A 27,892-nucleotide genomic window follows, 5' to 3' on the forward strand; every position below is an offset into this window, starting at 1 on the left:
TCTTAGTCCCCTCCAAAATAAACATCAGGATTGGAGGGATACAGTTCTAGCTTATCTTTTCCAGTGGTTCTTAGCTGGGGGGGAGGCGGAGTGCAGTGGAAGGAGGGGATTTTGTCCCTGTGGGAACATTTGGCAGTATTTGGATATATTTTTGGTTGTCACTACTCAGAGTAGGGTGCTACTGGGATCTAATGAGTAGGCCAGAGATGCTGCTAAACACCCTTTCATGCACAAGTCAGTCCCCTAGAACAGTGGTCCCCAACCTTTTTTGGGCCACGGACCAGTTTAATGTCAGAAAATATTTTCACGGACCAGTTTTTAGGGTGGGACGGATAAATGTATCACATGACTGAGACAAGCGTCAAGAGTGAGTCTTAGACGGATGTAACAGAGGGAATCTGGTCATTTTTTAAAAATGAAACATCGTTCAGACTTAAATATAAATAAAACAGAAATAATGTAAGTTATTTATTCTTTCTCTGTGGACCGGTACCAAATGGCCCACGGACCAGTACCAGTCCGCGGCCCGGGGGTTGGGGACCACTGCCCTAGAACAAAGAATTATTTCACCCAAAATGTCAATGTTGTCCAAGTGGTAAAACCTGAAAACCAAGCCCACAGTTGATACTTTTTCAGTGTATCTGGTTATTTCTAGTTAGTCTGGTCATGAAACTCTAATTAAAGACCTTTTCTTTTTAAATTGAATTTATTGGGATGGCACTAGTTAACATAGTTATACATATATAGGTTTCAGGTGCCCAATTCTGTAACACATTTCTGTACACCATATTTTGTTAACCCCTATCCCCAGTCAAGTCCTTGTCCATCACCATCAATGCCTGCATACCTTCTTTCAGCTTTCCACCCCCCCTGCAATCACCACACTGTTATCTGTGTCCATGAGTTTTTTCTTTTTTTTTCAGTAAGACCTTTGACCAGCAATATACATTTTAAGTGAAAGATGCCACTGTAAACATAGATATATGTTCTTTCCTGTTTTTCTATTCAGTTCATAGATTGTCCAGTTTTTAATTTTTTTTTTTTTACAGTGGCATAGATACTTGCAGAGAGCTTACATTGTACCATAATCCACATATTCAGCACCTACAGACTGTCAAAGGACTGCATGCAGCTACTTAACTGAATGCCAGGATTGCTTGCATTGTCTGTTGTAGGACTTCTCTAGTCACTAAATTATCAGTCCCCATACAGTACATCACAGGAAGTTGGCAGATACAATGATCCATCTGTTATCACACCCATCAAGTGCATTGGCTCAGAGGGAAATGGCTGCAGATTGGAGCTCAGTGTGTGAGAAAAGTAGTGAGATTCCAAGATGCTTATCATTTTTTCCATAAAGTCCTTTCTGGCCTTTTGACGAGATTGACTTGCTCATTTCTAAAACTGGCTTTCAGTTTATGCTACCATTACCTTTTCATTAATATTTTCAGAAAAACTGGATTTAACTATCAAAGATACTTGTTTTTCTGAGAATGAGGTTTCAGAATATCATCTCCCCTTCTCCCCAGGGAAATTCTTGGTCAGATTGTCATACAAATGAGCAGTGGAAAATTGAAACTGCACAATCTGGAGAGTTTTATTTTTAAAATACTTGTTCTTAACTTGAATTATAGTAAAGCAAGTATAAAACATTTTTATGTTATTCCAATGTGGCAAAGAGTTTTAGTGTTTTTTTCCCCTTAAACTTGTACAGTGTGATCACCTTCAAAGAATAAGGCTGTGATTTATAAGGAGTATATAAGGAGTGTTTAGGCATTTGCTTGTGAGTTTAAGAAACTCTTTTGTTTCCTGAAAAGTCACAGATATTTAATGATACAGCGACCACTTACAGTCTCAGATCTTTTAGACAAAAGCACCTATGCAGGGCTCAACGGTACTTTGATGTTTTGGCAGCTACCCTGGAGGTGAATGGGCAAGAACTGATGCTTCCTATCTTGTGAATAGTCTTATTTATACAGAGTTTCTCCCTTGGCAAGGCACAACGCCTGGTTTGGGGAGGCAAATATCCACTTCCAAATAACTGTCTGTGTGTTACATGTCTTTGACTTAGTGTAAGTTCACCTTCAAAAAGGTGAAATGGCTAGAGAAAAAATTAAACAGGACAGTGTATGACTAATTAGAAGTTAGAAGGGTTCTTGCCTTGCTTTTATCCAGGATACAATACAAAATGAATTGGAATAATGAATAGTCGCTTAGTCAGTTTTGAAAAGCCATTGTTTTCTTTTCTTCTCTATTTATCTTTAAGCATTGCTGATGAAAATGTGTTTTTAATAATCTAGTACAGAGTATATATAATATTTGAGTTGTCCTCAAATAGATAAAATATATCTTTTAAATATTGTCTCTCAGATTAAGACTTTATCACTGATTCTCATAGATCTAAGTTATACTTGATTAAAAATAAATTTAAACATTTTTTTTGACAAAGAATTCACAAAAATTGAGTGTCCATGAATAAGCCAGAGACAGTTGAGAATAATGATATTGAAGCTGATTTTCCAGGAAGATCGTTGTATAAAATTGCTAAGACCTATACAGAAATGATTCTATAATATTTTTCCATAAATTTTTTTCTGTTTTCCTCTGTGTACCCCTCAATTATGGAAGAAAAAGGTTTCCCTGGGCTTTTGTAGATGTGGTTCAGATAACTACAAAGAGACTTTTGGCTAGTTGTACCTAATAGAATGGAACAAATAGCACATTTATGATATCTTACTGTATGTTTATATACAGCATATCAATATAAAATATGAATTTAACAACTTAATGTTACTCCATAATTATGTAACATTATTTTGTTTTTCCAAATTTGATGGACACTTCTGGTAGTCATTAGAAATTAGAGGACATTGTGAATTTAAAGCAATGAAAAGGCCTCATCAATAATAATAATAACAGCCTACAGTTGATAACTAAAATCAGTTATGTCTAGGTAAGACAAAGAGTTAATTCTGTTTTTAAATACTGTTTATTGGGATAAAAGTTTTATAATTTAGAAGTGTTTGATTTTAACACACAAAACTCATAGGAGACTTACATTATGACAGTAACTGCTTTAAAATGTGATAGTTCATTGTCATCATTATAAAACATTTTAATTTAATGTAATTTTTTTTATTTTCCCCTCAAGAATTTTTCTGATTAGTTATTCTAGTCTTGCTAATTATCATAGGTTCAAGTAAACTGGTCTTATTTTCATCACATCTTTCATTTATACTTGTTTCTATAGAAATGTTTCTGTGCTTTAATTATTACCTTGTTAGGTTTCCATGGAAACAATATAAAATCACAGCTCTGAGAATATATACAACTTTCTTTAAGTTATTAGTAGGAAAAAGCTACGTCTTTTATAGAAGTGTCTGTTTTGCTGTTTTGTGTAGTGTCAGAATTTTTCAACTCATACTCTACTATGTTGCCATGTCATGTATAAAGTTTAACATTAAATTGTCCTTGGGTGGTAGGTTGCCAAACATACGAATAATTTTATATGGTCACATACTACACTACAATTGACAAGAAAGTGAGTGATTAGGAAAGGGTCACTTTCATTAGGAAAAGCTTCTAGGAGGTGATGACATTTGACTTGAGCCCTGAGAATAAGCGAGCCAGACGCAGGAAAACAAGGGCAAAAGCCTTGCGTTCACTATGTTGGAGAAGCAGAAACAAGACCAGTGCCATTGAAACAGGTAAAGCAGTGGGAAATGGAAGAGACAATTTGAGATGAGGTTCAGTGGGACCTTGTAGGCTGCCACGGTAAGGAGTTTAAATTACTAATGCCATATAAAGCTGTTGGAGTAGAGTTTTAAGCAGAAGAATGCTGTAGAGTGATTTAAGTTTTGAAAAGATCACTTTGGCACTCTCATGGAAAATGGACTTGAGTGAAAGCAGTGAGAGCAGTTAAAAAGCTTTTGCTTCTTGATGAAGCAGGGCTGTAAAAGAACTTAACAACATATCTGTACTTTACAGGGTGTTAGTATATCTTCTGCCCAAACAACATCTGTTTCATGTTTACTGCATTTTTTCTTTAGGCTGTATTCTTTATCTGATGAACATTTGAATTGCTAAGTCATTTTTGGTGTAATATTCCCTTTGATATATGCATATTTTAATTAGGGTGTTCATTGTTATTTTAAGGACTGAATACAGGTACTTAGATTTAAAATGTATTATAAAAACTTTGGTGAAAATTTATAGCATTTATAAATCCTATTTCATTATAATTCATATTTGAAAATGATAATCTTAAAAGTTGTGTTTATAGCATATATACAATTGAACTTTTAACCTTGTGTTATTCTATATGTATTTTTTGTTTTTGAAACATAGTTGAGAAATATACAAAATAATAAGTTAGGTTAACAGCCATCTAGTGTATAGACCCCCAAAATAAACAGGCACTATACAAGCTTCCTGAGTACTCTTTTACTAACAAAACTCTCTCCTTTCCCCGTAAATGGTTCATGCTAATTAAAGTAACTTTTAATTGTTATACTTTATAATAGCTAGTTATTAAACTGTGGAAAGAAGAATCAACATGAGCCAACACCAGTTAACAAAGCAAGTCACTGTTAATACCATTCCTCATGAAAAATATATGCTAACTGGTGGATAATTTCTAAGGCTACCCAATAAAAAGCTGATTTAACACATAATACTTAAAACTTTTCAGTATTGGTTTGGGTTCTGGGTTTTGTGATGAGAATTGAGTGAATTGGCTAGGACTTTTATCTTTAAATATCTTTAAATATGGAAATCCTCACCATCTATCTTGGAAGACTTTTGCACATTCTAGTGCACCTTGTTAGAATTATGCAATTTAAAAGCTGGAAAGCGTCTCAAAGAAAGTAGAAATAACTGCTGAAGAAGCTGCTGAGCCAGAGAAGTGTTAGTATTGTGGAGAAACCCAAGGTTTCTGGTCCTGTTTCTTCCTTTTCCTTTTCTAGTGGTTTGCAAGTTTTATCCTCTTTGTAAACTATTTATTCTTTCAAATGAACTCTGTAGGACTCTATTATTTATAATAAATAAAAGTATAACTGGAGAAAACTACAGCCATGTTAGTTGAGATGTAGATACGGGAAGGGCTCTTCCTCAGGACATAGAGGGCCCAGGACCATGGGGAAAAATCACTGCCCTGAGTATGACTGAACCTACTGGCCCTTCTCTGCCCCAGATTGTGCCCTGTCCAAAATTACTGGGTTACTTCACTCTCTAATCAAAATGCCATTCTGGCCGAGTTTAGAAAGAAACGATTGCACTCGTTCACACCACTGAGGAAATAATTGATCAATTCCTAAAGTACTTGGAGTTTGTTTTTTTTTTAAGATTTTAGAATTTATTTATTGATTCTAGAGAGAGGAGAAAGAGAGAGAAAGAGAGAGAGCAAGGCAGTGGTGTAAGGGGGGAGGAGGAGCAGGAAGCATCAACTCATAGTTGCCTCTCATATGTATCTCAGCATTCCAGGTGGACGCTCTATCCACTGCAGTACTTGGAGTTTCTGAAATTGAATTGTGTTAATGTGGAGGAATCTAGTAGTGTTTAAACACCTATATGAAGTAAAAATGTTGACAGTGTTGTAATATATAGGTTATTTATTAACTTTTTGCTTATGAGTTGGAAACTGTTTAGCTTGTTAAAAGTTTTGGATAGGACAACTCTTTTCTGGAAATGTTTCAACTTAAAGTTTTGAGAACCATTTATTGCTTTCCAAAAGGTTGTTTTGAATTTTAAAAAAAGCAAATTAATTTTGAGGACTTGATGGGAGAATTATACATTCTGGCCTTAAAAGTGAATAATAATAAATTTGTGATTCTTCTAAGTACCAACTGAATATAATAGAAACTCATATGTGAACCTAGTAATCATTTATTAGAGTAAAATATTCTGATTAAGAATTCATTTCAATTAAAATTTTTAATAAAGTGTTTTTGTGATGACACGTTTGATGTTGATTTTGTATCTTCCAAATAGAGATGGCAGAGAAAGCTTATAGAAGTAATTTTTTTTTAATTTAATGAGAGGAGAGGTGGCAGAGACAGACTCCTGTATGCACTTGGACTGGGATTCACCTGGCAAGCCCACTAGGGGGTGATGCTTTGCTCATCTGGGGCTCTTGTTCCATTGCGACTGGAGTCATTTTTTTTTTTTTTATAGTGCTTGGGGCAGAGGCCATGGAGCCATCCTCAGCGCCTGGGCAAACTCCTCATTCTGATCAAGCCATGACTGCAGGAGAGGAGGAGGAGAGAGGAGAGAGAGAGAGAGAGAGATAAAGTGAGAGGGGAGGGGTGGAGAAACAGATGGGCACTTCTCCTTTGTGCCCTGACCAGGAATCAAATTCAGGACATCCACACACCAGGCCAACACTCTACCACTGAGCCAACCTGCCAGGGCCTAGAAATGATTTTTGATTAGTTGAGGTAGAGTCATGGTTTTTTATACAGTACAAAGCCCAAAAGAAGAGAGAGGGAGACCTGCACATTTTTAGAGTAGGAATTGTATAGATGTTAAAAGATTTGTTACTTTATTCCAAGTGATAAAAAAATTAAACGTGTAATTCTCATACAGTTGTGGTGCACATCTGACTTCTCTTAAGAATATACTGTGTTTAATTAAGTGCACATTAGAGCTCATTGGGTCACCTATAGGCACATGAAAGATAGCCTGTGGTTTCCTAGTTTCTAACTTGGTGTGATAGCACAGGTCAGAAAGCTCTAAGGTTCGACAGCTAAAAGTGGCCCAAGCATTTCCCTGTTTACCAAAATTTGTTCTACATAATTAGTTTTTAAAAAACTATTTTAGCCTGACCAGGCGGTGGCACAGTGGATAGAGCGTTGGACTGGGATGCGGAGGACCCAGGTTCAAGACCCCGAGGTCGCCAGCTTGAGCGGGGGCTCCTTGGACCCAAGGTCGCTGGCTCAAGCAAGGGGTTACTCAATCTGCTGAAGGCCTGCGGTCAAGGCATATATGAGAAAGCAATCAATGAACAACTAAGGTGTCGCAACGCGCAATGAAAAACTAACGATTGATGCTTCTCATCTCTTTGTTCCTGTCTGTCCCTGTCTGTTCCTCTCTCTGACTCTGTCTCTGGGGGGGGGGGGGACTATTTTAAGTCTCAAGAGTTTTGTGACCCAGACTTACTTTATTTTTTTATTATTTGCTTATATTTGGTCCTTGACTGTTTTAACAGAATTTTGCGTGTGCTAATTGTTTTGCTAGTTTTTATTTATTTTATTATTATTATTTTTTTACAGAGACAGAGAGAGAGTCAGAGTGGGGGATAGACAGGGACAGACAGGAACGGAGAGATGAGAAGCATCAATCATTAGTTTTTCGTTGCGCATTGCGACACCTTAGTTGTCCATTAATTGCTTTCTCATATGTGCCTTGACCATGGGCCTTCAGCAGACCGAATAACCCCTTGCTTGAGCCAGCGACCTTGGGTCCAAGCTGGCGAGCTTTTTCCTCAAGCCAGATGAACCCGCGCTCAAACTGGCAACCTCGGGGTCTCGAACCTGGGTCTTCCGCATCCCAGTCTGACGTTCTACCCATTGTGCCACCACCTGGCCAGGCTGTTTTGCTAGTTTTGTAGCATGTTTTTAGTGTAAGATACAGTAGTGCTATAGAAAGCTTAAAAAAGAGACTGACCATTTAAAAACATGTTTAATTATACAGTTTGCTAATCTTGTTAAACTACTTTGCATTATTTTTGTTTAACTATAATCTCTCACATATATTTTCTGTCAACTATGAAGCTCACCATAAGCAATCACCCAGTAGCATATGTGTGAACCCACAAAAGACTGCAGCTGTATGGGTGTGTGCAGAAGTGGTTCACTTTTTCAAATCCCATAAAAATTTGACTGCATGTTGTCAGTATAATACGGCTTTTGCCTTTTTTCAAGTTTAAGTTAGGGCTTTTATATTTATAAATTTGAACCTTTGCCAGATGCAGTGATTGATATAAAATAATTATTTTACATTTCTGTTTTAATCGGAATTATATTTTTAACTCTTATTTAAAATAGGCAGCAAGTGTTCTGTTTTGGTCTAATATTTTATGTAAAGGGAAACAAATTATTTTGTAATAAAGCTAGATAACAAAAAGTGGAGAGCACAATTTATTTTGTAGTGAAAGTATAGATAATGAAAAAGGAGAAAGGGGTTATAATTTTGTAGTCCTGTGGCACAAAAAAAGAAAAAAAGAAAGAAGATAGGTCTTTAAAAATTACAGTTAAAATGACATAAACATTCTGTAATTTTTACCTCCAAAGAACTGGATATATAGAGTGAGATTCTTTAATAAGGGTCTGGTCTATTTGTCTAGCTTAATGGGCCAAGGTACCCATTAGGTCTCAAGAATATGGCACTGAGCCTGGTCCAGAAAAACCTTTGTGTCTTCATAGTAGTCTTTCTCTCTCTCTCTCTCTCTCTCTCTCTCTAAAATGTTATTTTTGCTACATTTGCTATTTTAACCTGCAGTTAAAAAAATAATTACTGTGTCAGTATAGCTGGCGGCTCATGTAGGAAAAATATGCTGTCTCTTAATCAAAGGTGATTACACTTTTTTTCCTGTCTGTAAATGTGCTTGTTGTGTAACGAGAATGCATTAGTCTCAGACTGATGTATGAAATGAAAGGCAGCAAGAAGCGGCACCATTGTTGTCACTCCAGGCGTGTCTAATGAATCGTGTTTCCATGTTCTCTCGGTCACGCCATAGAGTGCCCTCAGCCAGGGCTAAGCCTCCTGTAAAATGCTCTTTAAGATTATTGTAGCAAGAACAGAAATGCTGGATGAGTGGGACTGGGGAGAGAATACCAACAAGACAGCTGCATTTCAAACAGTTACAGCTGCAAGGATTATTCACTGTGATCGCAGTGACTGACAACTGTTTGAACTTTAGTTGTAAGAGGCAATTTGGGGACTTGCCCTGTCAGAATTTTAGTAGCAATCAGAGTCGTGTGTGTGTGTGTGTGTGTGTGTGTGTGTGCACGCACGCGCACACTCATGTGCCATGTTTGTATATTTCAAATCAGGTTATGTCTGAAGAGTGGAAGGAAATATTTTTAATTTTTACCGCTCAGTTGTGTCAGTGTTGAAATCAATAGTTGAGTCATCCTGATGAAAGTCATTGTCTTAGAGGAAGTTTATAAAATGTTTATTTTGTAGCATTGATGGATATAAATATAACTGTTGTAACTGAACTACGTCTGGTTTTCTTTCTGCAAATTGAATTTTATCCTGTGATTCCTGTCCTAATAATGATCTTTCTTTCTTGTAATTTCTGAGCATGTTGCTTTTTTAAAACATGTAGCTGTTTAATAAGTAACAGTGTAGCCTTATTTAATAGATTTAAAACATCTAAAATATGATGAATGCTTATAAAGGAAATTCATGTTCATTGAAGAAAATCTGGAAAATACACAGGGGTAAAGAAAAGTAATTGTTCCAGCAACTGCAGAAACTGTTAATTTTGATGGCTGTTCTGCTAGGCCTTTGTTTATACTTATTCTGTAATGAAATTAAAAACATATTAATAGCTTTAAAAGGTAAACAAGTAATGATTATTTTAAAATCTTTAAAAGGAGTAGCAAATGAGGTCAAATTTTGTTCTTAGTAGTCAGTAACAGGCATTGTACAAGTTTTCTTTTTCACTATGTAGCTATTAGAGTAACATTGTATACTGACTTTTCTGTAGCACTTGTCTTTTGAAGGTCTTGTTCAGTTTATCTAGAAATTCAGTTTTATGGTCTCCTTCATTTAAAGTTTAGTGACTTTGCATGGAGTCTTGCAATCCATTGAAATGCTAACTTGGGTCATGTCTCAACTGCTACAGTACTGTGTGGAAACTGTCATTAAAATTCTGGTTATCCTGTAACTGGCAGAGAACTCATGCTGTCAAATTCCTTAGTAAGACATACTGTTAAGATTTGAATCACAACTCTGCTGTCTGATCAGTATTACTAATGTTCATAATCATTTAAAATTGGAAATAGGTCAAAACAAACGGAGCATTTTGATATACATCTTTTATTCCTAATTCTCATTTGATGAATTGACATTGAGAAAGTTAAAATCCATTTTCAACATAGATTTGTTAAGTGATACCAAATATGCTACACCCACAAGCTATTCAAGGAAGCCAGAGCTCTTAAGTGGTTGAATTTGATATAAGTAATAAGTCCATTTAGTTATTAATGACTTAAAATATAGATTTTAAAAACCAATCAATGTTGACATAGCAGTGATCAATCAACAGTGTTGTACGTAATTGGATTTTTTATGGATATAATGTTATATTTCAGAATTAATGTAGCATTATTCTACTTTGTTACTCAATTTTTTGTAAGTCAATTTTTAAAAAGCAGATACTTAAAATTCTCTATATATTTATCTTTAAAGTATTTGATTTGATGCCACCAGTAAAATTAGATTGATAAAATTAAAAATAATAAAGTTGAGAAATGTTTTCTTATAATGTCTTTGTAGTACAATTCTTAGGTAGTTCACTTAATAGTTTAAAGCATATTTTAAAAACTAGTCTGCTTTATATATTGCAGATAAAGATGAAAAAGGCAGTGGGGCAGATTGGTGTCAGAGCTCCTCTGTCTTTAGCAGTTTATCACTGTAATCTAACTGGGAAATAATCTTGTTTCATGCGTGCACTTTGTTTTAACCTATTTGTATTTCTGGAGTTGGGAGCAAAATTTGATTTTCAGTAATTTTAATGGCTGAATGAGGAGTGCCATCCTTGAAAGTGCCCCTCCCCCTCCAATATTTGGAACGGCCAATGTAGTTACTGAACTCAATGTTCTGGATAATAGGTTTCATTAGTTTTGATGCCTGAGGTAAAAAAAGCAGTAGGTGGGAGTACGAAGTGTTTTTGATGTCTAGACCTTCATTTCAGCTGTTGCTGCAATATGATACATTAAAAGGAAATATGTATCATAGCTCAGAGGAAATATGTATTCTTTGAAAGTAATTCTACTTTTAAACTGTGTAAGGCAGGGTGACCTGAATTCTAAAAGGATGAGCTTGAATTTCTTGAAGGTTTCACAATCTTTATGCTCCTCCCTACCCTATTCCATTCTTCTTCCTCCCATTTTTCCCCTTAAAGTCAAGTATGTCAGTTTCGTGTGTGGAATTAGAAAGGGATATCTTTCCAAGATCTCTGCTGGGAAACACAAAATCAGTGAAGTATATGCTGCTTTGATATTTTGCCATATTGACTTTTCCTGAACCTTCAATATGGCTTTTCTTTCAGAGAAGCTTATTAATTCTGTGAGGAGCCATGATTTGCAGAGTTGAAAATTTTGTTTTACAATTTATGAGGAATCTGAAAAATAATTTGGGCACTGGTTAGTCATAACTGCTATTTAAATTTTCCTTTCTAAAACACTGTTGCTGCCAAACAAATTTTGTGGTACTTTTGCAATTTAAATATTTGATATGAGGATTACTATATTAAAAAGATTGAATAACAGCAATTTAAAAATGTTCTGATTATAGCTTTTATAATATAAGTGAGATAACTTTCATTCTCAGAATAGTTATTCTTTGCAAATAGGCAAACGTGGTGGTACTTAGTTTCATTTTTCATTTTTAGTGTGACTGTCATAGACCACATTAACAGCAGGGGATACTTTACTTTAGGAATTTTTTGTTTTGGTTGATTCTTGCCATTCCTTTATTGTACACACATCTTAGATGTCCCGGTGCTTTCTTTTCTGAGCCTGTTAACAAAAAATTTTAAAAATTATCTATTATATGTAATTAGATTTATGAATATAGTCTATAGAGATAGTCTTCTTGCAGCTTTATATTCCGAAGTAATAAGCATTTAAGTTGAAAATTGAAAGATCAAAAGAACTAGAAAGGCTTTAAAAAAAATAGACCTTATACCCTGGGGATGTGCGGTGTCATAAAGACAGGCCCCAGCTCCCCAGGCCTCATAAACTTCTTGGCAGTTGCTTTTCTTCTCAGTCCACCTTGGAAGGGAGATAGGGAATTAAGAAATAAGTTCATCTTATGTCATTTACAGAACCTTAACCTACACTACTTTCTGGACTCCCCAACCCCCCTCCCATCCCAAAAGATGCTTTCTGAAGAATCTCAATATCCAGCAAATGAAGTGTTGGTTTCAATTCTACCCCAGGAGGAGAGTGTCTCAGATAAATTATTAGTTTAAAAGCTATTATGTGATTTTCTCTGACTTTACCAGGGAGCTATCCAAATAGATTGCAGAAGCAATTTCAGTTTTGTTTAACTTTTGAAAAGGTTACTTGCAGCTATTTAGAAAACATTAACGTAAAGTGCAAATGGTGGATCCAAAGGATAATTTAACTTTGGTATTGAAAGTTGCCTCTCCAGCCAGTACTGAGAGTAAAAGAGGGTGGTGAGGTAGGTTAAGATTAACTTCACTAACCCTATGGAGAAGTATAGTTTCCTGGAAAGAGCATGGGTGTTAGAATGAGAAAACTTGGGTTTGAATTTGTATATTTACTATTTTTAAAAGTAGATAATAAAATACATTTAATCCTGTTAGCTGCTGAATGTAGTAGCTATGTTTGACTCTAGATTCTTGAACTTAGTTATGTGACCTTGGACACGTTTAAGATTTTTAAGCCTGCCTGACCAGGCGGTGGTCAGTGAATAAAGTGTCTGGGAAGCGGAGGACCCAGATTAGAGACCCTGAGGTCGTCAGCTTGAGTGCGTGCTCATTTGGTTTGAGCAAGGCTCACCAGTCCAAGGTCACTGGCTCGAGCAAGGGGTCATTCACTCTGCTATAGCCCCCTGGTTAAGACACATATGAGAAAGCAATCGGTGAACAACTAAGTTGCTGCAACAAAGAACTGATATTTCTCATCTCTCTCCCTTCCTGTCTGTCTGTCCCTCTCTCTGACTCTCTCTGTCTCTGTCACACACCAAAAGAGATTTATTTATTTATTTATTTTTTTATTTATATATATATTTTTACAGGGACAGAGAGAGAGTCAGAGAGAGGGATAGATAGGGACAGACAGACAGGAACAGAGAGAGATGAGAAGCATCAATTATCAGTTTTTCGTTGCGACACCTTAGTTGTTCATTTGATTGCTTTCTCATATGTGCCTTGACCGCGGGCCTTCAGCAGACTGAGTAATCCCTTGCTCAAGCCAGTGACCTTGGGTCCATGCTAAAAAAAAAGATTTTTAAGCCTTAGTTTTCTCATTTATATAACGGAGTTTAAAATAAATTGTGTAAATCATTTTTTTTTGAGACTGAGCAAGAGAGAGACAGACAGGAAGGGAGATGAGAAGCACCAACTCATAGTTGTCGCACCTTAGTTGTTCATTGATTGCTTTCTTATGTGTGTCTTGACTGGGGGGTTCCAGCCAAGCCAGCGATCTTTGGGCTCAAGCCAGTGACCATGGGGTCATGTCTATGATCCCACGCTCAAGCCGGTGAAGGTCAGAACTCTTCATTGCAAACTAAGAAAAGGAGTAGGATAAAAGAATATTGAGTGTTCACAGAACTCTTTGGCACTTCTTAGGTAAGTGCTGCAAAATTGGTTGGATGAGAAACTAGTGCTATAACCAACCATCAAGCTCTAGATGCTGTGGTACCTATCAGACTTCAGCAGCAAACTTGATCTTTCAGCCTCTATTTCTGGTACCCACAGAAAGATCTTTCCTTCTACTCCCTTTTGTGTCACTAGATCCAGAGTCAGAGAGGGGATGCCGAAGAATTTAGTGGAGTTTAGGATGTACATGTTTGTCCACATTGCAGGAGGGTATAGAGAAGAGAGAATCAGTGTTTTAGCTCCCACTAGGGATGATCATCTTTGATCCCAAAGAAAATTCATGAAGTAGGCAATTCCCAATGATGGGAAGAAGTCAGATGCTGAGTGGCTACAGTGAGTGCCACATTTCCCCCAACCCCGCTTATTTATTGTGCTTGATTCAAAACTTGGCAGATAGAATAAAACCTCAGAAAATGAGAAAGATTATTTTCTGGACAGAAAACCAATCGTAAAAAATAGAAGTTATTTTATTATCATTTTGAAATAAAAGACTTTTTATGTGTTCCAAAAAATATTCAAGGTAGTTTTTGCCTGCCACTGACAAAAGTTTTGAGTGGCAGGCAAAAACTTTATTAGCTTTTTGAGAACATTCCTAATTTCTATCCTGGTGCTTGATGCATAACAGCCAAGAACTCTCACCCAGTAAATGTTAGCCAAATTCATTAGATTCTAAACATGTTCTAGATTTCAACTCATTTTGGAATTTTAAAGATTCATTGAAATATATATTACTCATATATTTCTGGAAATTTTGTGCATGAAGTGGGTAAGAAATAAAGTATGGTCCAACTTAGGTTTCTTTCCACAAATATAGACGGTAAATTAAAATGGTTAGCATATTAATGTGATATCTTTAAATTCATAGCCTAAATTGATAATGTTTATTAGAGTGGTTAATCTTCGATCACTCTTGTTGACTTCTGGTAAATTATTCACTTTTCTTGAATCTTTACTATAAAATATCTAAGACTTAGGAAATTTAAATGTTCAATAAAGTCCACTTTTTAATTACCTCTACTGATTTACATTTTTAATTTTATTGGTTGACTTTTAGGGTAATTCATATTTTTCTATTATTACTTTTATTTTTTTTAAATTTTTTGGGGTATTTTCCCGAAGTTAGAAGCAAGGAGGCAGTCAGACAGACTCCTGCATGCGTCCAACTGGGATCCACCCAGCATGCCCACCAGGAGGTAATGCTCTGCCCATCTGGGGTATCTCTTCATTGTAGCAGGAGCCTTTCTAGAGCCTGAGACAGAGGCCATGGAGCCATCCGCAGCGCCCAGGCCAACTTTTCTCCGATGGAGCTTGGCTGCGGAAGGGGGAGAAACAGAGAGGAAGGAGAAGAAGAAGGGTGGAGAAGTCGATGGGCGCTTCTCCTGTGTGCCCTGGCTGGGAATCGAATGTGGGGACTTCCACACGTCGGACCAATGCTCTACCACTGAGCCAACCGGCCAGGGCCTATTTTTTAAGCTATAGTATAGTTTCCTTAAGCAAGAGCTTTGGAAAAGTGTCTGTTCAGATCTCTGGTCCATTTAAAAAAATTTTTTTTCTTAGGGTTGAGTTTTTAGGATTAAAAAAAAAATCAAATTAGCATATTCTGAATACAAGTACTCTTCAGATACATGATTTGTAACTGCTTATTTCCCATCACTGGCTTGCCTTTTCCATAGCCTAACATAAATTCATGTTTTTTGAAGAGCAGTTTGTCATTTTGATGAAGCCCTATTTAACAATTTTTTTTCCTTATGGATAAGATCATGTTTTGGTGTCATATCTAAGAAATCTTTCCTTAACTTAAGCTTAGAAAAAGTTTCCTATATTTTCAAAATTTTAATAGTTTCTGGTTTAGCGTTTTGTTCTATGATCCATTAGAAGTTAAATTTCTATATGGTGTGAGATGGGTTGAGGCTCTTTTTTTTGTATAGGGATATTTACTAATTCTAGCACCATTTATTGCAAAGACCCCCAACTGGATTGTCTTTGCACCTATGTGGAAAATTGGTTGACCTTATATATACTTATGAGTCTATTTCTCGACTCTTTTGTTCTATTGATCTGTATATCCTTTGTCTTGTACCATACTGTCTTTTCTAGTTTTTTAGTAAATCTAAAAATTAGGTAAGTCAGCTGTACAGGGAGGGGTCCTCGGGTTACGACAGTCTTGGTACACAACATTATGAGTTTACGCCGCTCACTGCAATAAAAACTTGAAAAAATTGATATGTGAACATTTCAGTTTACGCTGTTAGCGTCGTACATAATGGACTACGTGGGTGAATTAGTTTGGTAGTGCATAGTGGATGAATACACAGTACAGTGTACAGTACAGTATTTTAGGTCCTTTTTCTTTTTCTGTGGGTTAGTTGTGTTTTTATGGTCTAAATTGTGATTTTACAACTGTGTTACTATAGGTAAGTCACTTAGGCTAGGGTGTGTTTTGACTTACACCAAAATTCAGATTATGTCACTGTTGTAGGAACAGAACTGTGTTACAACCTGAGGACCCCCTGAAATTTTTTTTTTACATTGTTACCACCATTCTGGTTTCTTTGCCTTTTTTCACATAAATATGTAGATTCAACTTGTCTATTTCTATTAAAAATGCTGCAGAGATTTTGAGTGCAGTTCAGTTGACTCTAGATTGGGAATAATTGATATCTTAACAATAATGATTTTCCTAATCCACAATCAATATGTACCTCTGCAATTATTTTTTTTTATTTCTATTTTTAGTATTATACTTTTTAGCATATACATTTTGCACATAATTTGTAAGATTTCATGGTTTTTAATGCTGTTGTAAACGGTACTTAAAAATTTTTAGTTTTTAATAATTTATTCCAGTATATAATATGATTGTTTTGTATCTGTTGAACTAGTATTCTGTGATCTAGCTAACTAAGTTTTAATTTAATAGCTTATTTCTCTAGGGTTTTATGATGGTCATATCTTCTGTGAGTAGAGACAGTTTTTTTCTTTCATTTTAGTCAGTATGTCTGTTTTTTTTCCCTTGCCTTATTGTGTATTGGCTGAGACTTCCACTGTAAGTGGAATAGGAGCGATGAAAGCAGTTGTGTTTCCCTTGCTCTTGATCTGTTAGGGGGGAAATAATCAGTTTTTTAACATTAATTATGCTGTTGAGTGTAGGGTTTTTTTGGAATTGCTCTTTTAAGATTTTTTTCAAACAAAAAAATATTTAATTGTTGAAACCAGAATAAAATCATAGTGGTATTGTAAAATTATGATGTAATTGGCCTTACCTATCAATGAATTTGTTTAATATTTCACATTGTTTGACTGGACAGCTTCAACATTTCCATTAACAAAGTATTTGAGGACCATTTGGGGAAGAAATAAAGAATCCTGGTTGCTGTCTTGAGAATTCACTTCATTTGATATCTCCTGTTAAGGTCAAAGTATCACCAACATTAAAAAATGGTATTAAGGGGAGATATTCTATAAGACAGCTTATCTGGTTTCTTTAGTAAATTAATGACATGTTTAAAAAAGAAGATGAGCTATTGTAGATTAAAGAGACTTAAGAGATATAACTTGAGAGGCAATTGATAGATCTTGTTTAGACTCCGATTCACTATATATCAGAGTACTTAGAAATGGGATCTGCTCTAAAGTTTTATCAAAAACAGAAAGAAAGGAAAAAGAAAGCAGTGTGGTTGAAGCAGATGACATAGAGTTGATAATTTGGTTTAGTATTTTGGGGGGCTCGTTACTCTATTTTAAAATGTTTGAAAATTTTGATTATGAAAGTTTTTTTGTTTTAAATGTGCAGAATAGGTGTTAGCAACGTGGAAGAAGATCTTGGAAAGAAGAGCCAGATACTCATTTCATAAGCACTGTATCACCAGCACTTTTTATGGCATAAGGCAGCTATATAGAGAAACACTGACCCCAGTGACTGAGTTAAGAGTTGGATTTTGAATATTGATGAAGTATTAGGAATTTTAACTAATCTCTTTGAATATATTAATTGTTTTATGTATATACAATGAACGATAATTGAAAATATATCTCAGTAAATCTAAAGGAACTCTTTAAATAAAAATTAAAAATTTGAAGTGTTAAAAACCATGTTATAATTTAATTGGCAGCTTCCTCCCAGCCCACACCCTCAGTGATATATAAAATAATGATATGTCTTACAATTGATGATGTATTTGACAAGCACATTAGGAAAGAAAAACAAATTCATATGGGGTATTTCTTTTATTGAAATGTTAGTTGTCTTTCTCACCCAGGACAAGCTCTATGTGTGAGAACAGAGATTCATGACACCTTTAGAAAATGTAGATAACTTTTTGATGCTTTGTCTTGAACTGAGGTAGTCTGTTGCTAGCAGGAATGTTTGCTTATTTATTGTATTTTCTTTTCTCTAGTTATAAATAAAATGGAATGTTTCTGTAGATTGTTTTGATAAAATTTGGTAAATCATGATGAGCTACATAGGCAGGAAAATAGTTATCTGACAGACGAAGACAAATATTTATCCAGTTTTATCATTTGAGAAAAGTCCTATAAATCAAATCCATGAATGTAAATACACTTCTTTCAATTTCTGACTGTTTGGAGAATATATATGGAGGTGCATTTTGAGATGTCAATTAATGTGATAAAAACATTAAAATGCATTGTGTATTTAATGTGTTTTAATTCTGTCAGTTTTCTCTGGTGAATGCTTTTTTGTCAAGATAACAAGTGAAAGAGAGAGGAAATTTTTTTTCTGTAAATGTTTCCATCCTTCCAATTTTTTGCTATCTTGAATTGAACTAATACAATTTAAAGGAAAATTAGCTATCTTCTGTAGGGCAGTGGTCCCCAACCTTTTTTGGGCCACGGACCGGTTTAATGTCAGAAAATATTTTCACTGACCGGCCTTTAGGGTGGGATGGATAAATGTATCACGTGACCGAGACAAGTGTCAAGAGTGAGTCTTAGATGGATGTAACAGAGGGAATCTGGTTATTTAAAAAAAAATAAAACATCGTTCAGACTTAAGTATAAATAAAACAGAAATAATGTAAGTTATTTATTCTTTCTCTGCAGATCAGTACCAAATGGCCCACGGACCGGGTACCGGTCCACTGCCTAGGGGTTGGGGACCACTGCTCTAGAGTGTTTTATATCTTTTTAATTATGAAAAGAATGATAGGAATGCAAGGGGCATTGTTAGTTTATTGGATTCTCTTGGTGTTAGAGTTACTTGTGGCTCAGTGTTATATTTCAAAGGCAAATATGGCATTTTTCCAAATGTCAAACATTAATGAAATTACCAATTAGAAAATAAGTTAATGTTATATTAAGATTTAATTTCCTGACATTCACCCTAAAATCATGTCCTTAAATTCTAATCAGGTACTGCCTTTGAAACATTTAAAAATGTTTTTGTAATTCTGATGTTACTAGGTATTTTTCCTTTTGATTATTCATGTGAAAATACATATGATAACCTCAGTATTCTGTGTAAATATTTTTAAATAGAACTTTAACAGAATTAATTTTTGTGACACTGTAAGGTAGAAGGACTGATTTGAGAATTTCGGATTTTAAACTTGGAATAAGCAGGTTAGGAAAGACTTTTATGGGAGAGGGAGTGTGCCATGCCTATATTTCTAAACTCATTATTTCCTTCTATATTTTGTATTTTATGACTTTGGTTAAGTACTTGAACTCCTTTCTTTCTCTGTTTCAGTCTGAGATAATTTATTTACATTTAATCATTCACTTTGCTTTAGAATAATGTTTTTAAAGTTTGTTTTTATTTGGATGCCCTGCTTACTGATTCATTTCTTTTTTTTCAGTTGTGGAAGAAGGACTCTGGGAAAATGGTCTTTCCTATGAATGTCGGACGCTGCTCTTCAAAGCGATCCACAATCTGTTAGAAAGGTAAGAGAAGGAACAACACCAAGGTAGTTTTGAGAAACCCAAGTATAATGCTAGATACTCAGGGCTTCCTGTAGTTCTCAAAAGCTTTTCCACACAGTTTTATAAAAATAAAATTATATACCTTTCTACTTTTAATGTTGATATAATTTCAAAGTTAGAGAATTTTCAGGAATAGCACAAAGAACTTCATAGATCCTTTTACACAGATTCATCGGTAGTTTTTGTTTGCCCAGTTTGCCTTATAATTATTGTGATTACTTGTTCCTCCCACCCCTAATGAGTGTGTGTGTGTGTGTGTGTATTTATTTTAATCATTCCCTGAACCACTTGAGAGTCATTTGCATCTCTGCGATTGTTCTTATTTTTAACTCTTAAGTATTTAGGTGTACATTTCCTAAGAACAAAGGATATCCTTAGTACAATTAGGAAAATTAACATTGATAAAGTGCCATTATTTAATCTGTAGTTCAGTTCAGATGTTATCAGTTGTCCCAGTTAATGTTCTTTATAGCTGAATCTCCATTCCCCCAAGATCCAATCTACGATTATACATTATATTTAGTTTACTACATGCCTCTTTAAATCTAGAAGAGTTCCTTAGCTTTTCTTTTTTTCTTCCTTGACAATGACATTTTCAACGATTTCAGGCCATTGAATGAGGTACTATAGTATCCTCATGATTAGATTAGGTGATAGTCTGTGCTAGCAATACCACAGACGTTATACAAGTTCTCAGTGCATCATACATAGTAAGAGGCCCATGTTTTCAATACCCCATTTTTAATGATATTAACATTGTTAATCATTTGTATTAGGTGATATTTTGCCATGTTTCTCCACTGTAAATTAATAAGTACTTGTTAACTATGATCTTTGTTAATTCTGTCTTTATAATTAATAAGTAATTTGTGACCAAATCCAATGAGATTGTGCTATTAAATTTTGATTTACTTGGTTTGGCCTCTATTGGTGGTCATTGTCTAAATCAGTCATTACTATTATGGCTGTAATGTTAATTTTCAGATGCCACCGTTCCTTCTACTTTTATCAGTTGGCATTCTTTTCTAAGGAAGAGCTTTGCATTTTCTCCCATGTATGCATGTATGTATTTACATATTTCTCTCCCTTAATCTTTATATCTGTCCAAATGTGGAAAAATGGGTTTTTGTGTTACTCAGTGGACTATATAATTAATTACCACTGTTTATTTTGATGCTTAAGTTCTTTCAGATTGGGCTAGGGGAAGCTCACTCATTATGGCTCTTACGGATTTTTGACTTGTCCTCATCATTGTATGAGCACTCGTTACTTCCCAGCATATCAGTATGTTCAGGCTCTGGATGGTGTTTTAAGGGAGAAATAGATGTGAAAGAATGAGTTTGTTCTATGGAAAATCTTTTCCACTTCTCTCTCTGCATTTATATGTAGTAATTCTATGTGATCAAAGCTGTAAGAACATTCCAGTATCACTAAGGTTCTTATCTAAGCTGTTATATAGGGTAATATCACTATAGTATCAAAGCATAGGATTCTTAAGCTACAGTTGATAAGTTGTCATCAATTAAGTTACTCAGAAAGACTTTTTCCACAAAATTTTTTATTCTGAACTTCAATTCTACTTTTGATTTGGAGTAGATGTAGGGGCCATCTGTTATATCTTTTCAGAAACATTGATATTTAAGAGTTGAATACTCTTAAATATTCCAAATATTTGATCATTCTCTCTCCTTCTGCAAAACAGAACAAAATCCAAGTGCATACAAAGTCTTTTCAGGGAAATGTGGAAATCATACTGTTTCCATAATCTTATGTCAGGATCAAGCTCTTGTATCTATAAAGTAATTAATGTATCTTTAAACACAATCCTTTTTACATAAATTTTTTTAATGTATGTGGAACAAAGTACTTTTTTTTTTTTTTTTACTGAGACAGAGAGAGAGTCAGAGACGGACGGTTAGGGACAGGAAGGGAGAGAGATGAGAAGCATCAATTCTTTGTTGTAGCTCCTTAGTTGTTCAGTGATTGCTTTCTCATATGTGCCTTGACTGGGAGGCTACAGCAGAGCGAGTGACCCCTTGCTCAAGCCCCAGTGACCTTGGGCTCAAGCCAGCTACCTTTGGGCTCAAGCCAGCAACCATGGGGTCATGTCTATGATCCCATGATCAAGCCAGCGACCCTTTGCTCAAGCTGAATGAGCCCATGCTCAAGTAGCGACCTCAGGGTTTTGAACCTGGGTCCTCTGCATCCCAGTTCAATGCTCTATTCACTGTGCCCCCGCCTGGTCAGGTCAAAGTACATATATTTTTAAAAATGTGTAGTTCACTGCTACTTTTTATTATTTCTTTTCAGAAAAATACTAATGAATTTGTGGTTGAATCGTATTTTTATCAGCTTTTTTGTATTTTAAATGTTAGCATGTTTTTTTTGTTGTTGCTGGGAGAAATTATAAGAGCAGAAAAACTGGGAGAAAATAGAAATGCGAATAATTAATTTACTCAGTACTCCTCATGAATTCCGAAATTGTGATAAAAACTAAAGTTCAGGTTAAGACGAATTATTTTATAAGAAAGGTAATTGTGACGAATGCAATATGTTTTGCAATAAAAGCTTGAGGTAGTTCTAAAGAACTTTGGGTTAGACCTTGGCTTGATTTCAGGATCTATTAGTTGGGCCAGTTATCCCAATCTCACTAAGCCTTAGTTAATTAAGAATTAGCCTTTGAATCAAGTATAGGATACTGTGCCCCTTGAGTTTTTGTTAGACGTATATGATGTTTGTTTCATAATACTGGACCTTTGGTTAATGTTCAGTAATTGTTAATTCCTTTACTCCACAAATTTATTATTTTGCATATGTTGCTTTGAATCATTTCATCAAAGTTTATTTTGAAACAAAACAGTGCTTATTTTAGAATATAATAATACAGTTATTCAGCTCTTCTCTTACAATTAGAATGAATACATTGAGATGTTTTTTGAAGAAGTGTAATAATGCTTTTGTCCTTTAAAATGACTAAGTAACCCTGTTCTGTGAATGAAAATTACCCTACTCATGAGGCAGGGAAGCATTTTAAATGGTTGTTTTTAGCTCTCTTTATTCAGTGTCAATAGAAAGTGGGTTGGCTAATGCATGCTTGCCCTTTTGTTCTTCTCATAGCTTAGGTCAGTGGTTCTCAAACTTTGTGAAGTCGGGGAGCATTTAAAATCCTACGATAATTGTAGGCACACTATATACAAATTTCTGAGAAATATGTTATAATAATTGTCAAATATTAAAGAAAAAAATATCAAGTCCAAACATGCCTTTATGGTAATTAAATGAAATAAATACAACAAAATTAAATTTATTCTGACATTAAAAAAACATTTTTATGTTACATTTTTTGTTATGCTTTTTAGAATTCGTAAAGAAGAGGGATTAATAAAATAAAAAAACAACAAAAGTTATCTTTTTATATATAGAGAGACATTCTTAGTAAGATTTAGTAAATTCGGCAGGTCCCGGTGCAGATATGTTGTTTTTTTATTCTTGTGTTTATGAGAAACATGAACCTGATGTGTCCTAGCGATTTCTTCAATGTTTGGGCATATATTTGAAAGGCAAACTCTCATTTCCTCGTCAATACATTGAAGAATTCCTCTCTTTTTACTCTTGTGTTGAGGGTAGAAAATCCTAATTCACATAAATAGGATGTTGAAAATTGTAGTAAAATGTTCAAAGCTTTTTTAGATATTGCCATATATTCTTCTTTTATAGAAATCCAAAAGGCTTCAAGAGACAATTCCTTACGTTTCATCATCAATTCAAAACCCTCACCATACATATCATCTTAACGTTACACCAAACAAAGGATAGAAGAAACTTGCCTCCAGTCTTTCCTGGGAACATGGAGGATAGTGTAAACAATCCAGCTCTACAGCTTAACAGCCGTTTGCAAACCTAATCAGGCAAATGAGATGAGGGGTTGTGCAGACTGTCAGCATTCAGCCAATTCCCCACACCTCTGTCCCCAAAAATCTAAACTCCAAAAACCCTGTTGGTTTTTTGGTCCCCAACAGGTACATATTTCTCTGGAATACCATAGGGTGCACCTGGAAATCTTCTAGGGCGCACCAGTGCATGCTGGTGCACACTTTGAGAATCACTGGCTTAAGTCATTTGCTGTAACTTAGTTATGTATATATAGCCTCAGTTTATTGAAATACAGATTACTCTCTTATTTCCAGCAAATTTCTGTAATGCCATTCCATTTCTATTCAGATAAGATCGATGTGAATTCCCAGTGTTGATGCTTTGAGTTTCTAGCATAGAAAATCAGGATTGTGGTTATTAAAACAAGATTATAAAGGAATGTATCACTTGAATGGTGTTTGTGCTTTCTGAACCATTTTTTCTTAGTTTGCATATTAAAAGCTTGTACAAGTGATTTATCTTTTGCTGCTTTTTCTTTTTTTTAAGCATATGGATTTTTTTAATTCAAAGGGAATTCCAGCCTGACCTGTGGTGGCTCGTTGGGTAAAATGCCGACCGGAAAGCTGAGGTCGCCAGTTCGAAGCCCTGAGCTTGCCTGGACAGGACACATACAGGAAGCAGCTACTATGAGTTGATACTTTCCACTCCTCCCCTCTCTTTATCTCTCACTCTTAAAAAACAAAACAAAACACAAAACAAAAAACAAAGGGAATTTCATGCATGACCTTGAGAAGTTCTCCCTTATATCTAAGCAGTAGTCATATAAATAAATCAACCTTCCTTCCAAAAAGTGGTAGTTGCTAGTGTGATACAGAGTCATGAGTCGCAGCATTGGTTTATTAAAATAATTTCACTACAGAAATTGAAGTAACATTGTGAACTTCACATAGAATAAGATAATTTCTTATTATTTGTTGGTAGAAATACTACATTGATGCTGCATAGAATATTTTAAATTCTAGGGTAATATGACTTTAAATATTTTATCATTCACTTACTCATTTCTCTTCTAGCTCTTCAGTATTTGTGTAGACTGTATTGTATACATCTAGCCAATGTCATCTACCATTAAAAAACACCCCAGTGCTGCTTATTCAAGAGCATTTCCATCAAGATGTCATGGAAAAGTAATATATCTGACTTTAACTTTATATATCTGTACAGGGCTGTACATTTCTGGAAGTCCAATTTTTCACTGCCTTCAGAGAGACAGGAGATATTTTGGGTCTTGGCTCAACCAAGTATGTAACTATGTGATTTGAGAGAGTGACTCAAGCTCACGGGGTCCTATTCTTTGTTATAAAGTGGTGAAGGATTGTTTTTCTCAGCACAGTGCTTTCTTGTTATAAGAACTCAATAAACGGTTAACTGCTGTTAGTATCAGCTGACAGAAGTATGATACACTACTTTTGGAGTTGGGTACAATATTAAAAATCAGAATTACCCAGGTGATTCTGGAATCTCATTCTGTACTATCCTTTTTATGTGGTTACCTATTCTTTCCTTATATATCATACTTCTGGTTATGTGAGCACAGCTTCCCAAAGGAAGATCCCCCCCCCCCCCCAAGGAAGTCTTTTCATCTTTAGGGAACACTCTATTAGAAAGTCTTTTCTTTTCTTTCTCTTTCTTTTATTTCTTTAAAAATTTATTCCCTTTATTTATTTATTTTTTTCCTTTTTCCGAAGCTGGAAACGGGGAGGCAGTCAGACAGACTCCAGTATGCGCCAGACCGGGATCCACCCAGCATGCCCACCAGGGGGCGATGCTTTGCTCCTCTGGGGCGGTAGCTCTGTTGCGTCCAGAGCCATTCTAGCACCTGAGGCAGAGGCCACAGAGCCATCCCCAGCACCCAGGCCATCTTTGCTCCAATGGAGCCTCGCTGCGGGAGGGGAAGAGAGAGAGAGGAAGGAGAGGGGGAGGGGTGGAGAAGTAAATGAGTGCCTCTCCTGTGTGCCCTGGCCGGGAATCCTGCACGCCAGGCCGACGCTCTACCGGTGAGCCAACCAGCCAGGGCCTATTCCCTTTAATTTATCAGGGTGACACTGGTTATCAAAATTATGCAGGTTTCAGGTGCACATCATCTGTACACTGTATTGTGTGTTCATCTCCCCAGATCAAGTCTCCACTTATCACCGTTTATCCCCCCTATCACCTCCTCTCCTTCTTCCTAATTCCCCTTCTCCCAGCAGTTATCACATAAACAGCACTCCGCCTTCTCTCTATCTAGAAAGTCTTTCTAATGCTGAGCAGAAATCTGTTTCTTAATCTTAATTCTTTTCTTTGGGGGTTATATGTAATTCAGTTCATTCGACTTCCATGTGGTTCTTATCTTACAATATTGAACCCCCACCTACTCACAGTCTTCCAGATATTTCTCTTGTCAGTCCCATTCTCTTCCTTTTGATGGCTACTGGCCTACTTTTACAATACGTGTGTTTGGAGAAGTATTGCAGTGGCCTCTCACAAATCAGGCTAGGCTTAGGTATGCTCCAGTAACAAAAGACCTGAAAGATCCTACTCTCTTACAACAATTGAGGTGTATTTCCTGCTTCTGTTGCTGGTTCACTGTGAGTCCCTTACTGCAGCACTCTTTCCTGCGAGCAGGAATGATGCTGACAGGGCAGGCCTGTCAAGATTTGATGGGCTCCTTGTGGAGGGCAGCGGTAAAATGTATAATAACCCATCAAAGCATCTGTTCAAAAGTGGTGTGTGTCATTTCTGCTCACATTTTACTGGCCAAGATATTTACCACCAAAGTCAAATAGATGAGAAAGTAATATCCATTTGTGGGAGGTACCAAAGTCACATGGCCAAGCTTGATGTCAGTGGGAGAGGGAGGGATAGCACATATTTGGGGAAAGGATGCAGCCTATCCATATCTGTCAGTTGAGGTCTTCTCCTTTCTAATAATATATTCTCCAAACAGGTGCTAGTTATATTACTTAAACACAGATATGTTTCTAAGAAAATTATGGATGTATTTATTCATGTTTTTTAAAACTGAGCCATATTGGCCTCTTTTGGTATTCATTTGTGATTTCTTAAGATTTCAATATTTGAATATTTAGGCCTTCCAACTTTTATAATTTTAGATCATGCAGTCATGGTTATTTTTTCTTTTGAGAAAGTAACCATGCTTCCTATTTTCTTAATGGTTGATTATCCCTTTTGGCAAATTGCCTAGAATGATAAAAAATCATTAATTAGGATTTTACTTATATAGAACCTCTGTTAATTTGACTTGGCTTTTTCCTCCCTACTTCCCTCCCTTTTTCCCTCTTTCCCTCCCTTTTTCCCTCCTTCCCTCCCCTTTTCCTTTCTTCCCTCCCATCCTCCTGTTGCACTAGTTCAGATTATTTTTCACCGGTCTTTGCAATTTAGTGGGATTTTGTTATATATATTTATAATGAACTTTTCAAAAGTTGCACTTAGTATTTTGAGTTTAGGTTGTGTCACACTCTTCACTAATGGAAAAATTCTTTGACTGGGGCTAGATAATAGAAAACAAATTTATAATCTTTTTTGAGGGGTTTCTTCATTTGGTGTTTTTAGTATTATAACTTTAAAGTCTGTTACTCTTGTTATTCTAATTGTATAGTTTTTATAATACGCCATATACTTCTACCTAACTGTCTAAATGAAGTAAAACGTTGGTTTTAACAGTTTAAAAAAATAAAAACCCAGGAAATGTGTGCACTTCATATAACTCAGTTTTTATTGCCTTAGTGATTTGCACCACTTGATAGGACTTATGAAAATCTTGTTTTGTAGAAATATTTAAAATGTCTGTTATAATACTGTCAAATTGGCTCTCTTGTGTTGTAGACTTTAATTTTAATTTCCTAAGTTTTTAGAATAAAACATAAGCTGATTTTGATGAAAAGGTATTTTTCCCCCCTAACATGCAAATCATTGCTTTGCACACAATAGAAGATTATGTGGGTTGTTTGAAGCTGTTATGCTCTGTCCTGTTCCTGCTTACTTAGGGAGAACTTAATCTGTGAGTATTTGACATTTGTAAAGCATAATGCTCTTCAGAGTAGTCCACTGGTGCTGTTCTCCTAATAGACTGTCAGCATATTACCCCTTGGTAGTTTATAACACAGCTAGAGAATTGCCTTGGGCTCACAGCCTCTTGGTTTGCCAAGAGTTGCTGTTTAGAGTGAAGATATTCATTTGAAAAAGTAGAATAAAAATAACATGAACCTGACCAGGCAGTGGCACAGTGGATAGAGTGTCGGATTGGGATGCAGAGGACCCAGGTTCAAAACCTCGAGGTTTCCAGCTTGAGCACGGGGTCACTGGCTTGAGTGTGAGATCATGGCTTGAGCTTGAGATCACAGACATGATCCTGTGGTTGCTGGCTTGAGCCCAAAGTCACTGACATGACGCCCAAGGTCGAGGCGTCACTGGCTCAGGCTGTAGCACCCCGGTAAG

The 27,892-nt window shown here is 35.7% G+C and overlaps 1 protein-coding gene across 2 annotated transcripts in view; it reads left to right on the plus strand.

Moving 5' to 3' along the window:
- MED13L (mediator complex subunit 13L) overlaps positions 1–27,892 on the plus strand; it is a 277,236-nt gene that overhangs the window by 123,310 nt on the left and 126,034 nt on the right. For both annotated transcript variants that reach the window (XM_066370827.1, XM_066370828.1), the window contains exon 3: positions 19,396–19,480. In XM_066370827.1, the coding sequence (XP_066226924.1) occupies positions 19,396–19,480 (85 nt within the window). The remainder of the gene's footprint in view (positions 1–19,395; positions 19,481–27,892) is intronic.

Source organism: Saccopteryx leptura, chromosome 2 (genome assembly GCF_036850995.1).
Source record: "Saccopteryx leptura isolate mSacLep1 chromosome 2, mSacLep1_pri_phased_curated, whole genome shotgun sequence".
NCBI classification, from domain to species: domain Eukaryota; kingdom Metazoa; phylum Chordata; class Mammalia; order Chiroptera; family Emballonuridae; genus Saccopteryx; species Saccopteryx leptura.